Source organism: Pristiophorus japonicus, chromosome 20 (genome assembly GCF_044704955.1).
Source record: "Pristiophorus japonicus isolate sPriJap1 chromosome 20, sPriJap1.hap1, whole genome shotgun sequence".
NCBI classification, from domain to species: Eukaryota; Metazoa; Chordata; class Chondrichthyes; family Pristiophoridae; genus Pristiophorus; species Pristiophorus japonicus.
The window spans coordinates 68,383,320-68,399,239 of record NC_091996.1 but is presented as its reverse complement, the minus strand read 5'-3'; the positions used below and the strand labels follow the sequence as shown (position 1 = coordinate 68,399,239).

The following is a 15,920-nucleotide window of genomic DNA, read 5'->3' as shown; positions in this document are numbered from 1 at the left end:
TACAATATACATAGATGACCTAGAGGAGGGGACAGAGTGTAGTGCAACAAAATTTGCAGATGACACTAAGATTAGTGGGAAAGCGGGTTGTGTAGAGGACTCAGAGAGGCTGCAAGGAGATTTGGATAGGTTAAGCGAATGGGCTAAGGTTTGGCAGATGGAATACAATGTCGGAAAGTGTGAGGTCATCCACCTTGGGGAAAAAAAACAGTAAAAGGGAATATTATTTGAATGGGGAGAAATTACAACATGCTGTGGTGCAGAGGGACCTGGGGGTCTTTGTGCATGAAACTCTTTTAGAGTCTACCTGTAAAACAAAAAACATTAAACCGTGCCACCCGCCCTGGATGACACAGCAGACATTTACAAGGCCCTTTTTTTTCCTTTTTTGTGGGTTTTTTTTTGTGTTTTTCTTTTTTTCTTTTTTTTTTGGGGCGCTAAAATCACATTTTTTCCAGTGCCCCCTATAAAAGGGGAGGGGGACACTAAAAGCACCGGCAATTAAAACAAATTAAACTTTAAAACGTAAAATCAAATTAAAATTTGGTTGCCGGGCGTGATGATCCCAAAAGGTTAGTTTGCAGGTGCAGCAGGTAATCAGGAAGGCAAATGGAATGTTGGCCTTCATTGCGAAAGGGATGGAGTACAAAAGCAGGGAGGTGTTGCTGCAACTGTATAAGGTATTGGTAAGGCCGCACCTGGAGTACTGCATGCAGTTTTGGTCACCTTACTTAAGGAAGGATATACCAGCTTTGGAAGGGGTACAGAGACGATTCACTAGGCTGATTCGAGAAATGAGGGGGTTACCTTATGATGATAGATTGAGTAGACTGGGTCTTTACTCCTTGGAGTTCAGAAGGATGAGGGGTGATCTTATAGAAACATTTAAAATCATGAAAGGGATAGACAAGATAGAGGCAGAGAGGTTGTTTCCATTGGTGGGGGAGACTAGAACTAGGGGGCACAGCCTCAAAATACGGAGGAGCCAATTTAAAACCGAGTTGAGAAAGAATTTCTTCTCCCAGAGGGTTGTGAATCTGTGGAATTCTCTGCCCAAGGAAGCAGTTGAGGCTGGCTTATTGAATGTTTTCAAGTCAAAGATAGATAGATTTTTAAGCAATAAGGGAATTAAGGGTTACGGGGAGAGGGCGGGTAAGTGGAGCTGAGTCCACAACCAGATCAGCCATGATCTTATTGAATGGCGGAGCAGGCTCGAGGGGCTAGGTGGCCTACTCCTGTTCCTAATTCTTATGTTCTTATATTCCATCTCCTTTGCAATAAAGGCCAATGGCCTTCCTGATCACTTGCTGAACTACATACTATCATTTTGTGTTTCATGCACAAGTACCCCCAGGTCCTGCTGCACTGCAGCACTTTGCAATCTTTCTCCATTTAAATAATATCTTGCTCTTTGATTTTTTTTCTGCCAAAGTGTATGACCTCACATTTTCCAACATTATACTCCATCTGCCAAATTCTTGCCCACTCACTTAGCTATGTCCTGCTGCAGCCTCTTTGACCTTCTTACTCATTACCCTTCCTCCCATCTTTGTAACGTCAGCAAACTTGGCTATGTTACACTCAGTCCCCTCTTCCAAGTCATTAATATAGATTGTAAATAGTTGGGATCCCAGCACTGATCCCTGCGGCACCCCACTGGTTACTGATTGCCAACTAGAGAATGAACCATTTATCTCAAATCTCTGTTTTCTGTTCGTTAGCCAATCCTCTAACCATACTAATATATTACACCCAACCCCGTGAACTTTTATCTTGTGCAGTAACCTTTTGTGTGGCACCTTGTCAAATGCCTTCTGGAAGTCCACTGGGAAGTAATGTCTCAAATGTAAAATTCAAATCCTGTATTCAAATTGCTCCATGGCCTTGACCCTGCCTGTTTCTGTAACCTCCTCCAACGCTAAAATACCTTCCCTTTTCCCTAAATACACACTCCCCTTTGTGCTTCCCCCTCCTTTAGCTCCACCATTGGCAGCCATGCCTTCAGCTGCCTAGGCTTGCGCTCTGGAATTCCCTCATTTGAAACCCACTTATTTGACCAAGCTTTTGGTTATCCTCCTAATACCTTTTTTTGGCTTGGGATCTGTTTTTCTCCTTACACCTCCATGAAGTGCCTTATGACAATTTTCTACTTTAAAGGGATTATATAAATGCATGTTGTTGTATTGAAAAATAAATTTTCCTGCATTACTTGTAATCCCTTGGGCAGATAACAGGGAATGTACAGAAAGTCTCACTCGAGAGATACCTGTCTATTTTTAAAAGCTAGCGATCCTGTTCCCCTGTCATGACTTTTTTTTGGCTTTGATCTTCATCTTGTGTTATTAAGTGTGCTTGCTAGAGTTTTCCTGCCTTGAGCTATTCCACACTGAGTGCCATGGGCTGAGCTCTGCAGTGAAACTGCAACACTTGGGCTATTCTTGACCTAATTGAGATGCTCCACATTTATAGTCAAACTACAGAGACTACTCGCTGATGGGGTCTTCCTTCCCTCCTATTCTGTGTATTATTTATGAATATATATTTGTTATCAGACCCTTCCCATTGGATCCTACGCATCTTGCAACCTTGCATTGACCAAATCTCTTGTTTGCCTGAAAATAATCCTAATGTAGGGTGAATACCCACTCTGACCCTCTTGAGGGAAACGTTGAGCATTTGGTGTCTCTGAGCCACACTGGATTGTTGCTCTTTGCTGGGATCTTTGCTCAGCAAGCATCATTCACTTCAATTGAAGGCTTTCTTTTGTGCTGGAATCTTGATCAAAGTAACGGTAAGCAGGTTGAGGCAGGACTGATCTACATCATCATCGTCATAGGCAATCCCTCGGAATTGAGAAAAACTTGCTTCCACTCTTAGGTGGTTGTACAGTCCAATACGGGAACCACAGTCTCTGTCACAGGTGGGACAGGTAGTTGTGGAGGGAAGGGGTGGGTGGGACTGGTTTGCTGCACGCTCTTTCTACAGGTCTACACGTCACTGTGGAAACCCAAACATTCTGCAGGATTTATTGCCAATCTGCACAGCAAAGTAAGTAACTTCCAGAATGCAAGATGTTTCTTTGTTCTTGAGATGTGTGTGATGGTGGCAAGCATTGCATTTAGTGCCCATCCCTAGCTGGATTGACGACCTAGTGGCTTGCGAGACCACCTCAGAGGCCATTAGGTGTCGATCACACAGACTGGGACCAGTCACTGATTAGGGAGTGAAATGAATCAATTGGATTTTTACAACAATCTGACAGCTTTCATGGTCATTTTTATTTCTGGTGCCAGCCCAAATGACCAGATTCATTGAATCCAGTTTCCCAGCCTTGAATTCGCAGCCTCTGGGTTTCTAGTCCTATACCGTAACCACTCCATTCCCATTATGGACTGGTACATGTTTTTTGTTCTGTGATCGTTATTTTGTAGATTAAAAAAAAAAAATAATTGACTGATTCAGCGAAATGGACATGGACGATCTGACACCTCAGCTAACTGTACTGCTTTGTGTAGGTGGATGGGAGGAATTTGAAAGCGGGACATGTGTGATCTGAGCTGCAAAACTGGGGAGAGGCTGTTTTTCTTCCAACAGTTTCAAACTGAGCCTTGGTGTTTTGGGGAGGAGGTGTGCTTGCTCATCTCTTTTTTTTCCTCCTTTTGACAGATGAAGATTTCTTTCAACGATTCCAGCCTGCACACGACATTCGAGTACCCGTCTGAGAGCTCGCTCATTCAAGAGGGAGAGTCTGAGGAGAGCGAGGAGGAGGAGGAAGAGCCGTCCTCAACATTCTTCTTTCCGCGTCCCAGCTACACCAGCTCTCCCACCACTTCAAGCAGTCCCTTACGGACGAACACCCTAACCTCAGGTATGTGCCCTGAATGGGAGTGCATAGCAACTACCCTTGGAGCCTCTGATTTCTGGTGGAGGGTGCATACACAAATCATTGTTACAGATGCTGACGTCTCTGTGAATGTCCAGTATTTTTTGTTTCAATTTCTGCCCACTGGATGATGAGTTTGGGAGAGCTTCAATCCCTTGTCAGGTGGCCCGCAAAAGATTAGTGCTCACAATTGAGCAGCAACTGGTATTCTCCAGCAGAGAGCCCGTAAGGATGGCTGCTGCAAGAACAAAAGTTGTATCGGTGCAATCGGGATGCTTCCAATGGAGATGAAAACAGTGTTTGGCAGAGTAGAGGGGCACTGACCCTGTGCTTTATCTGACCTGGGAGTGCTTGATGTTGACATTAAGTGCCAGAAATAGAAAAGTGTCCTGTTCCCAGCACAGACGTTCCTCACCTTGATCACATTGCTTTTTTAATTAAAAAAAAAAGAGGATTGGGGAAAGAGCTCAATAGATTGGTTTGGTGAAACCGCTGTTTGCATCCTCCGAGGCGCCCTCCATTGCGGGGCACCTGTAGAGCAGTCATTCTGGTGTTAGAGGGTTGGAAAAAGATGAAATGCAGCCATAGTCCATCTTTACAAAATCACCACATCCAGACTGGGAAGCAGGGATGTGCCTTTGACGAAGGGAGTTCCCCAGCTGATGGCAGCACATCCACAGCAGGACTGAGTGGCGGGGGCAAGAAATGAAACCCAATAAAATAGCAACTGAAAAAAAACAACTTCAAACTAGGGTGAAACACTTTGGCTGAATGCAGTTTGATGGTGAGAGGTTTATCTCTCTATATCAATAGGCTGCAGTATTAGACTGGTCTGTAAAGAACGGTGGTGATTAAAAATGCACGTAGGTGGGGAGATCATTGTTAGGTTTTGTGGGAGAGAGAGTTCCGTGTTGTTGAAACCACAGTTCACTTTGTCAACTTAGTCATTCGTGCAGTTTATATGGTTTGGACTTTGAGAACAATTATTTTGAATAATAAAAATTGGGGTAAAAGTACAAATCTTAGTTTATTCTTGGTGAATGACTTGCTCTGTATTTATTTTCAGGAGCAATGTTCCCCCATGGCAGGGTATTGATCTGTTTCAGCCCCAGCTCTGCGTTCCAGGCTGAACTGGAACGACAGCACTGCCCAGTGGCTACAATAGGGTACTGCAAATATGTCCTTGCACACAGATCAGCAAGGGAAACAAGAAAGAGAAATTAAAGGTGAATCAGAAAGAAAAGTTCAAAATAGGGATAGTAGATGTGCTGTTTTAATATTCGGTGGTTTTGATAGCAGCAGGACAATTGTTTTTCTATTGACCATCCAGATCGCAGAATGTGAATGCAAGCTAGGCAACTTTCGATGTGCCCCACAGTGGAGGGCGGTCATGCCTTTAGCTGCCTAGGCCCCAAGTTCTGGAATTCCCTTCCTAAATCTCGCCGCCTCTCTATCTCTCTCTCCTCCTTTAAGACGCTCCCTAAAACCTACCTCTTCGACCAAGCTTTGTCACCTGTCCTAATATCTCCTTGTGTGGTTTGGTGTTAAATTTTGTTACTGTTCCTGTGAATCATCGTGGGACATTTTTCAATGTTAACAGCGCTATATAAATCCAAGTTGTTGTTTAATCAGATGTTGGTCGGTGGACATAATGGAGAATTGATCGTGTGTTGTAGCCCCAGTCTTTCCACATCTGCCAGATGAGGATCTTATTTGATTACTTCGGAGATTGCTGTGCACTGTTAAGGAGGTACAATACAAAGCGCACATGGCATTTCGGTATGATGCCATCAATAGCTGGGATTTCACCAGGCAGTTCAGTGCTCACCTCACTCATTACTGGTTTGAAAACTTAAAGAAATCCGATTTTCTTCCAAGGAGAAAAACCAGTTGCCATTAATGTTCAGTCAGTGTGATTTTCATTGTGGTCTGTAGCAGTCTTTGATGTAATAAGAAGGAGACACGGGTTATTTACAGAAGGAATAAAAGAGCAGACATTGAGATGCTTTTGATGTGCATGCTGCCTTCAGGCCGATCACAGCCTTGCACTGGTGAACAGTCCACAGACTGCCGCACTGTCTCAACTTCAATGTGATTTCAGTCCTGTGATATTCAAAGATTTTGGGTTGCTTTGGTGTAAAGTTTCACATGACGTATAGCAGCGCTCACCTGGCAGAGATGTGCTCTGGGTTCATGCACTCCACGGGATAATGGGTATTAAGGTTAGCAGTGCACACAACATGGTGCCCAGGTGAGCCATTTAGGATCTGATGTGATTCCAGACTTCTCTAAAAGTTAATTATTTTTGTCCTTTCTTTCTTCCTTCTCCTCTCTTTTCCCTCTTTTATGCAGCCCTATCAAACTACACTCCTAAACATGCAATGCCATTCAACACTTGGCAGGAACAGAAGCTTGACGAAAACGTTTCCGGCAGGGACAGCTTTCTGCAGGATACAGAATCCTCGACAGAGGATGACATGGTGAGTTTATGCAGCCATTGAGTTTGACTGCTGGGCTATGTGAACACCAGGTTATCAGTGGCGTGCGTATCATGGGCTCATCATGTGACCAGTCTAGCTAAGATCTGAAATGCTGGCAGAAGAACCATGTGTATTCTGCAGCATGCTTCATTGGTATGCGCCTGGGCTGTTGCATGCAGGAGCATCTGATCACAAAGCTGCTCTGGTCTGTAATGGTTCGAGTAACATAGCAGGACCTCCTCCCTGTTCCTTCCTAAGGGAGCATCAGGAGCTAAATTAAAAAGCAGGACCTTGAGCGTGGTAATCTCTGGATTACTACCTGAACCATGAGTTAATTGGCATAGGGATAAAGAGATCAGGAAAGTAAATATGTGGCTAAAAGACTGGTGTGAGAATTGGTGTTTCATTTCATGGGACACTGGCACTAGTACTGGGACAGGAGGGAACTGTACTCCTGGGAGAGGCTCCACCTGAACCGGGTGGTTGGGGGCATCCGGGTAAAAATACTAACCTGAAGAGTTTATTTTTGGAAAAAAGAGAAAAGTCAGAGTACAAAAAGTGAAGATGATAATACAGGTACAGCGTCCCAAATCTGATAACCTCGGGGCCGAGGCTGTGCCGATTTTTGTATTTTTCTAGATTTCGGGTCGGACATTAAAACAACGCGTGAGTCAGGTCTGGTCGGGTCATTCGGCAAGGGTCGAGGGTCATTCAGCAAGGCTTGGACCGATCGCACATTGGACTACTCGATCTGAAATGCGCTTTTGTAAAAAAAAATGTCCGGTTTTCGGACAATGATTCTGGATTCCAGACTATTAGATCTGAAATGTGCTTTTGTAAAAATTAAATTGCCTGTATAGAAATGCACAGAGCATCAACAACAAAAAGTGTGATAGGTCAAAAAATGTGACCAGGGCATCGAGGCAGGTTGGGGACAGTTGCCAAATAATGTACTCTTTACATGAATAAACAGGAAATAAAACGGATGCGTTAGAAGCACAAACAGCAGAAAGGCTATGATGTGTGGTAGCCATTATAGAGACCTGGCTACAAGCTGGGAGCGAAATATTCCAGGCTATAAGATCTTCAGAAAGGACAAGGAATCTCGGGAATATTGATAACAGACAAAATCACAGCAGTAGGGATTTCAGTAAAGGCGAGCAGGCAATGGAAACATTGGGTAGAATTAGGGAACAGCAAAGGATGCAAGATTCTGATGAGAGTTGTTATAGACATTCTGACAGTAATGATGTAGTGGGGTGTATAAATATTAATCAGAAGCATATAGCAAAAGCAAAGTGGTTATAATGTGAGATTTTAATTTTCAGGGACTGGGAGAAGCAGAACAGCACAGGTCATAAGGGCACTAAATTTCTAGAGTGTATGTGGGACAGTTTTCTCGAACAGTATGTTAGAACCAACAAGGGTACCAGATTTTGTAATTAGTAACGAGCCAGAGTTGGGTAACAATCTGATAAGGGAGCATCTTGCAAACAGTGACCATAATATGATTGAGTTTGAGAGGGAGAATTACAAGGTTCAAATTTAAGTAAGGCAAACTTCGAAGGATTGAGACGTAAATTGACCACAGTAACTTGGGCTGAACTGTTACCGGATAAACCCACGAATAGTGGGAAGTATTCAAAGAAGTATTTGGTATAATACAAAACCAGTACATATCCCTAAAAAGCATTAGAGCAGTTAAGCAACAATGGTCAATGAATGAGATAAGATACAGTTTCAAGCTAAAACCAAGGCTTACACACATGAAAGGAAAAGTTGAAATCCAGCAGACTGGGTGAGCTATGAAAGCAACAAGTGGATACAAAGAAAGTACTGAGTGCAAAAAGAGTATGAAAAATCCTTGCAAAAGATACCAAAGCTAACAATAAAAGTTTCTATAAATATATTCAGAGATAATGGCAAATGAGAATGTGGGTTGATTAAAGACTATAATGGACAATAAGGAAATGGCAGACTTGTTAAATTAGTTCTTTATATTCATCTTCACAGTGGAGGAAGATAAGAGATTACCAGTGGTGCAAGGGATTCTAAAAATAAAGCAAAGGGAGGAGCTTAGTGGATTTAATACATTTTTTTAATGGTGGAATTTAAGGCAGACATATCTCCAGGACCTGATGGTTTTCACCCCGGGGGAATAAAAGAAATAGATGAGGAAATTGCAGATGCGTCAGTCATAATTTTCCCAAACTTTCTTGTTTCGGGAATTGTGCTGTTGGATTGGAAAAATTGCAAATGTTGCTCTATTATTTAAGAATGGAGGGAGAGAGGAACCAGATAATTGCAGAGCTGTCGGTCTAACCTCAGTTGTGGGAAAGTTACTGGAATCTCTCATCAGAGACAGAGTGACTGAACACTTAGACATGGATGAGCTGATCAGAGAGATTGATCTGTGAAGGGCAATTCATATCCGACTAATCGAGTTGAGTTTTTTGAGGAGGTTACGAAGATGGTGAATAGGGGAGGGTCCATGGATGTTGTCTATGTGGACTTCCATAAGAAATGGGAACAGGAGTAGGTCTATCGGCCCCACGAGCCTGCTCCGCCATTCAATAAGATCATGGTTGAACTTCAACATCAACTGCACTTTCCTGTCCTATCTCCATATCCCTTGATTCCCTCAGTGCCCAAAAATCTATCGATCTTGGTCTGAAATACACTCATCAACTGGGGTAGAGAATTCTAAAGATTCACAACCCTTTGAGTGAAGAAATTTCTCCTCATCTCAGTCCCAAATGGCTGACCCCCTATCCTGAGACTATAACCCCTAGTTCTAGACTTGCCAGCCTAGGGAAATGGCATCTTCCAGAAGGCATTTGATATTTCACACACTAGATTATAAATTGATTGGAATGTAGGGATAAAGGGAACATTCTCTATCAGGATGTGACAAGTGGTGTTCCCCAGGGATCTGTACCAGGGCCTCGGCTTTCACCATTTATCAATGACTTGGATGAAGGAATAGAGAGTTATATATCCAAGTCTGCAGATTATGCTAAGTTGGGAGGCACAGTAAGTTGTGTAGAAGGGAGCAAGAAGTTACAAAGGGATATAGACAGACTAAGTGAGTGGGCAGAACTGTGGCAACATCCCCACTGACACCTGGGAATCCCTGGCCAAAGACCGCCCTGAGTGGAGGAAGTGCATCCGGGAGGGCACTGAGCACCTCGAGTCTCATCGCCGAGAGCATGTAAAAACCAAGCACAGGCAGCGGAAAGAGCGTGCGGGAAACTGTCCCACCCACCCTTTCCCTCAACGGCTATCTGTCCCACCTGTGACGGGGACTGTGGTTCTCTTATTGGACTGTTCAACCACCTAAGGACTCATTTTAAGAGTGGACTGTCTATGATGATGAGGCAAATGGAGTTCAATGTTGGGAAATTTGAGGTCATTCACTTTGGATCCAAGAAAGATAAATTGGAATATTTTCTAAATGGTGAGAAACTAGGAACTATGGAGGAGGAAAGAGATTTGGGTGTCCATCTACACAAATCACAAAAGTAGTGAGCAGGTACAAAAAGTAATCAAAGACGGGCTGGATCCCAGATATGACTGTCAAGGTTGCCTTTATGAGCCCCTCCCCTGAATCTTGTACTGTTCTATTGTATGTTAAATAGTGTCCAGTACTCACTTCTGTTCCATTTTTGTCCTCAGCTCACGCCAGTGGACAGCAGCTCCCACTCTGATTACAGCAGCGAGCCAGCGCTGTACTTTTGACCTGAAGGAGGCGGGGTCTGGGAATGGTAACTGAGCGCTCCAACGTTTGGGACTGGCTTGCCGGGAAGTCCCGGAATGGCGCAAGCCCGCTGCGTGCCATCAGAGACGTGGCCAGACGTCCATCGAAAAGCCCATCACCTTCACCGCAGACAATTTGCAGGCCATATCCCAGGACTGAGGTTCTCAAGGGCAATTTGATCTTTCCTGCACATGCTGTTGGATTTCTCCTGTGCCTCTGAGGAGACCAGTCTCCAGACTATGTGTGAGGCGCACACATGTATGTGGCAGCTTTGAGGTTCAGAGACCAGCTGCCTGCACACTGAGTTTGCTATGTTTGCACTTGCTCTCTAAGGGCTGTGACCTATATTTCTAAATCATTCCTGAACACTGCCAGACCATGGACACTGAAAACTGTACACACAAGGCATTGACCATTCAATTCCTCACGGAAGAGCTAACTTTTACCTTGTGCTTTGTGGCCTTGGCCACCTTTGTCCTTAAGAGTATTGGGCCTGCATTAGGGCCAGACCCTGGACCGTGTTTTCAGGATTGACTGTTCCAGTTGTGTTCCCATTTACAATGTCGTACATTGGGTCCTGGATGTATGTACTGTACTGTTAAATGATTGTGTGTTATTTCTACTGTGCCACAGTTTTCACCGGTGGTGGTCCTGGTCACAGGGTGTCCCCAGGACTGTAGCCGTTTCCATTTTCTGTGCTGATTTCCTGTTTCTTTAATGTTGTAGTCAGATACCTTGGCACTTTGACTTTTGAGGGCCTCCTGGTGAGGCCGAGCTGGGTGGAGGGCTGTCTGCATGAGCTCTGAGAATGTTAAACTCCTACCAGAGTTCGAAGCCAGGAGTTTCAGAATGTCTTTGTGAAATGTATTTAGTGCCATGTATTCACTGGGCAGCTAGGACTGAGCGAGGGAGTTCCTAAATACAGAAGGGTGAGAGTGAGCAGAGCTGGGTTTATGCGTGTGCAGCATGCCGTTGCACTAGAATGAAAGCCTGCTGGTGCCTTGGGCTGAGACTGTCTGATAAACTTTCACCGGGTTTCAAATCGCCAGTGACTGAACACAATGTCCTGTCCTGGTGCAGCCACTTGGCCTGAACAGAAATTCTGCACCTGTGCATAAAGGGCCACAGACCTGTATTGTTGCCTGTAGATGGAACCTTGACATAAACTCTGAAAGATGGATGCTCATGACACGGGTGTGTTGGAATTGAAGCAGAAATAACTTCCAGGGTTTTACCAGAGAGTTTGGTCTTAATAGCCATACACATTCACCACCTGATTAGGATCTAGACCGTGTTCCTGATCATGTACCTTGACTTCAATTTTGTGCCTACACTAATAATAGATTCTCAATTCCTACCAGGAAGCTCTGTTAATCTGAACGACTGGGATCTTGACATTCTGCTGTAACCCTGGTCTACTCAGACCATACCTATGTAACTGGGGACAGTGCACAGAACAGACCCCTTTAGTCTCTAGTGGAGAGTATAGCAATCCAAGCGTTGGCTTGGAGGCTGCTCTTCTGCGACTGAGCTCAAGTGTGGCAGAGCTGGGAAGCAGTTAGTGCCAATACTAACTCTGATCCAGCAGTGCCTATTAAATTTATTGGGTGCAATCTAGAAAGAACAATTCATTATTCACTCTAATCTCACCCAAGGCACCACATATGCTGACTAAATTGTGTACAGAAAGATATTGTTTGGATTTTACATTAGCTCTGAATTGGGTGGGCGGTGGGGTGGGGGGGGGAAGAGAATAGAGGTAGGTTTAAAGATGCAGAGTTAGGTTTGCATAGGTGCCTTGTTTGTTGTCAGTTTCCAGATTGTTCACAAGTGGAAATGTTCTTTACCCTGTGATGGTGACTGAATCGCACACAGATAATGAGCTGTGTCTGACTGAAACTGCGACTGCAACAGAATACTCATCACTCTGGTAATGTATCTTTATTCTGAGAGAAAGGAGAATTTTGTAACAGTTGAGAGTTATTCTTACTGTTATAAAATAAACAGAAAATTGTGTTAGATCAGGAAAGCGAAATCGAGCATTGAATGTGCAGGGAGAAACGCCTCAGCCAGTAAATTAATTCCTTACATATTCTAGTAAAATATAACCAAAAACACAATTTGTAATAGGATCGGCCATAATTGTGTCTGGCTGCAATTTGATGGGTTTATTACCTCAAGAATGTCTCCCTTTGAACCCTTTATTCATGTTGGAATAGAAACCTGTAGACATGTCACAGCAGGCTAGGGCACACTTCTTTCACTTTTGGCTTTAAATCCTGACCAGCCTGAGGTGATTAAAGACTTCTCTATCAGCTGTAAAATTAAATGATTTAAGAGGTCTGGGCCCAGTTACAAAAGCACTTGTATTTACCCATAGTTAGGGAATCCTCTCCTGAGATGATAAAGGTTAAGGGTGAGAGCAATGAAATCATCCTGTATCTGCAGTTGGAGAGGAGGGAGGCACTGTTCGAAGGTTAGGGTTGAAGCAGCTGAGCCAGTGTCATAATTGCACATAAGCTATCAAGGTGGGCTTGAAATTATTTTACCTTACTGACCCACATACAGGCTGCACTGTGATCACCCTCATGCTCCAGTACTGTGCACACTACACAGAGCGAAATGTGCTACTGATGGACTGCTTGGAGTAAATACCCCTATACATAGAGAGGGCTACAGTATCTCAAAGTCCTTTAGAATCTCTGAAGATAATTAACTAATCACTGCACTTAATCAACACTCCATATTGCACACTCTAAATGCCTTCAGAGACTGAGTAACCACATCCTCGGAGAAGAATATTTCAGCCCTAGCTGTGATGCAAGCCTTTTATTCACAGATGCAAAACTTGTGAATCGAGTCTTCCGTGACTGTTGACATGAACCACTTTGCATGACATCAGATATTAACAGTAAGGGAAGTGAGCAGATACTGGCCATGTATCATCGGAGGAGCGGATTCCAGATGAGGGAAATATTACTTCATAAAATTGCATATGCACTATAGAATTTTGCACTTAGAAAGAGGTTGAACTGAAAGGAGAAGTCTGAAACTTGTCAGCATCCAGTCACACAGCCAAACGTATTGCTCTTTTAGTAACATTCACCTTGTTGGAAATCCTAAAAATGGACATTGTTGTCAAAAAAAAACCTCAGATAGCTATGGACACACAGCAGTGCTTCAGTTGGAGAGTCTCTTTCTGTATAGTGATACCCAATGCTGATTTTGATAGAATTTTCTTACTTTTGGTTGTAGATGTAATGACTGTGTAATTCATAATGGTTTAACATTTTCACAGATGTGATCAACTGTTGATTTAAAAAAAATAAAAGATACATTGGCAACGAGTTGTTTTTGTGAGAGAAAAGGGATCTATTAAATCATAATTTATTGTATTAGATAGAGATAGAAATAGAGGGAGACTATTCAGCCCCTTGAATCTGTTCCGCCATTCAGTTAGATCATGGCTGCTCTGTACCTTGACTCCATTTACCCACCTTGGTTCCGTAGCCCTTAATGTCCTTGCCTAACAAAAATCTATCAATCTCAGTTTTGAGATTTACAATTGACCCCCAGCCTCAACAGCTTTTTTGGAGACAGTTCCAGATTTCCACATTTCCACTACCCTTTGTGTGAAGTGCTTCCTGACATCACTCCTGAATGGCCTAGCTCTAATTTTAAGGTTATGTCCCCTTATTCTGAACTCCCTCACCAGGGGAAATGATTTCTCTCTCTCCCCAATCAAATCCTTTAATTATCTTAAACACCGTAGATATTTAACTACGTGGGTGCACTGATCTATTTACTATATGAAAATGAGTGAACCTGTTTAGCATGCATGTAGTCCTGTGTTGCAGCTTCCCCAGGTTGGTACCTAATACCTAATTTTGGGGGTATGCCTGGTGCTGCTCCTGGCATGCTCTTCTGCACTCCTCATTGAACCAGGGTTGGTCCCTTGGCTTGATGATAATGGTAGAATGAGGGATATGCCGAGCCATGAGATTACAAATTGTGGTGGAATATAATTCTGCTGCTGCTGATGGCCTACAGCGCCTCATGGATGCCCAGGTTTGAGCTGCTAGATCTGTTCTGACTCTATCCCATTTAGCAGGGTGTCCTCAGTGCGAAGACAGGACTTCATCTCCACAATGATTTGTGGTGGTCACTGCTACCAATGCTGTCATGGACCGATGCATTTGGGACAGGTACATTGGGGAGAACGAGGTCAAATAAGGTTTTCCCCCTCGTGTTAGTTCTTCCAACATGTGCCGCAGGTCCAGTCTGCCAGCTTATGTCCTTCAGAACTTGGCCAGCTCATTCGGTAGTGGTGCTACTGAGCCACTCTTGGTGATGGACATTGAAGTCCCCCACCTAGAGTACATTCTGTGGCCTAGCTACCCTCAGTGCTTCTTCCAAGTGGTGGAGTACTGATTCATTAGCTGAGGGAAGATGGTAGGTTGTAATCAGCAGGAAGTTTCCTTGCCTATGCTTCACCTAAAGCCATGAGACTTCATGGAGCCTGGACTCAATGTTGAGGACTCCCACCTCTGGTGGGTGAGTCCTCTTGGGACAGGACATATTCGGGGATGGTGATGGAGGAGTCTGGGGCATTGGTTGAAAGGTATGATTCTGTGAGTATGACTGTCAGGCTGTTGTTTGACTAGTCTGTGGGACATCTCACCTAATTTTGGCACAAATCCCCAAATGTTGGTGAGGAGGACTTTGCAGGGTCGACTGGACTGGGTGTGCCGTTGTCGTATTCGAAGCCTGATGGTCCGTCTGGCTTTATTACTGTTTTTCGTAGTGGTTTGTTAAACCATTTCAGAGGGCAGTTAAGAGACAACTGCATTGCTGTGGGCCTGGAGTCAAATATAGGCCAGACCAGGTAAGGATGGCAGATTTCCTTCCCTAAAAGGGAATTAGTGAACCAGATGGATTTTGATGATGATGATCTGATAGTTTCATGTAACTCACCACTAGCCTGCTCACCGATGCTCAGTTTGGGTTCTGCCAGGACCACTTGATTCTAATTCTTATGAACGTGGACAAAAGAGCTGAATTCCAGAGGTGAGGTAAGAGTGACTGCCCTTGATATCAAGGTAGCATTTGACTGAGTGTGGCATCAAGGAGCCCTAGTAAAATTGAGGTCCATGGGCTGGAAATCATACCTAGCACAAAGGAAGATAGTTGTGGTTGTTGGAGGTCAATCATCTCAGCCCCAGGACTTCACTGCAGGAGTTCCTCAGGGCTTGTGGCCTCAGCCCAACCATCTTCAGCTGCTTCATCATGTCAGATGTGGGGATGCTAGCTGATGATTGCAGTCTTCAGTTCCATTCACAACTCATTAGATAATGAAGCAGTCCATGTCCGCATGTAGCAAGACCTAGATGACATTTATGCCACACGAGTGCCAGGTAATGACCATCTCCAACAAATAAATGCCATGGGGCAGTGGTTAGACTCTTAATGGCATTACCATCGCTGAATCCCTCCCCAACAGCACTGGGAGTATCTTCACCACAAGGACTGCAGTGGCACACCACCACCACCACCTCAAGGGCAATTAGGGATGGGCAATAAATGCTGGCCTTGCCAGTGACACCCATATCTCAGGAACAAATAAAAAAAACTAGTTAGCCTCCTGTGGCATTGCCTATGGTGCAAAAAGCCTGGGTGAAGATTAGATGTGCAGATAAAAATGAGAAGGTTGGGGGGGCGGGGCAGAAAGTTGAAAGGCAAATTTAGATATGTTAAAAATCAGTCTCTAAGTTCAGAAATTATTCCAAAATTGGGGATTCAA

At 44.0% G+C, this 15,920-nt stretch overlaps 1 protein-coding gene across 1 annotated transcript in view; it reads left to right on the top strand.

Moving 5' to 3' along the window:
- Nucleotides 1-11,861, top strand: part of tprn (taperin) — a 94,922-nt gene extending 83,061 nt beyond the window's left edge. The window contains exons 2-4 of the mRNA XM_070862967.1: nucleotides 3,667-3,868; nucleotides 6,236-6,363; nucleotides 10,039-11,861. Of these exons, the coding sequence (XP_070719068.1) occupies nucleotides 3,667-3,868; nucleotides 6,236-6,363; nucleotides 10,039-10,101 (393 nt within the window). The 3' untranslated portion in view covers nucleotides 10,102-11,861. The remainder of the gene's footprint in view (nucleotides 1-3,666; nucleotides 3,869-6,235; nucleotides 6,364-10,038) is intronic.
- The last annotated feature ends 4,059 nt before the right edge of the window (nucleotides 11,862-15,920 follow it).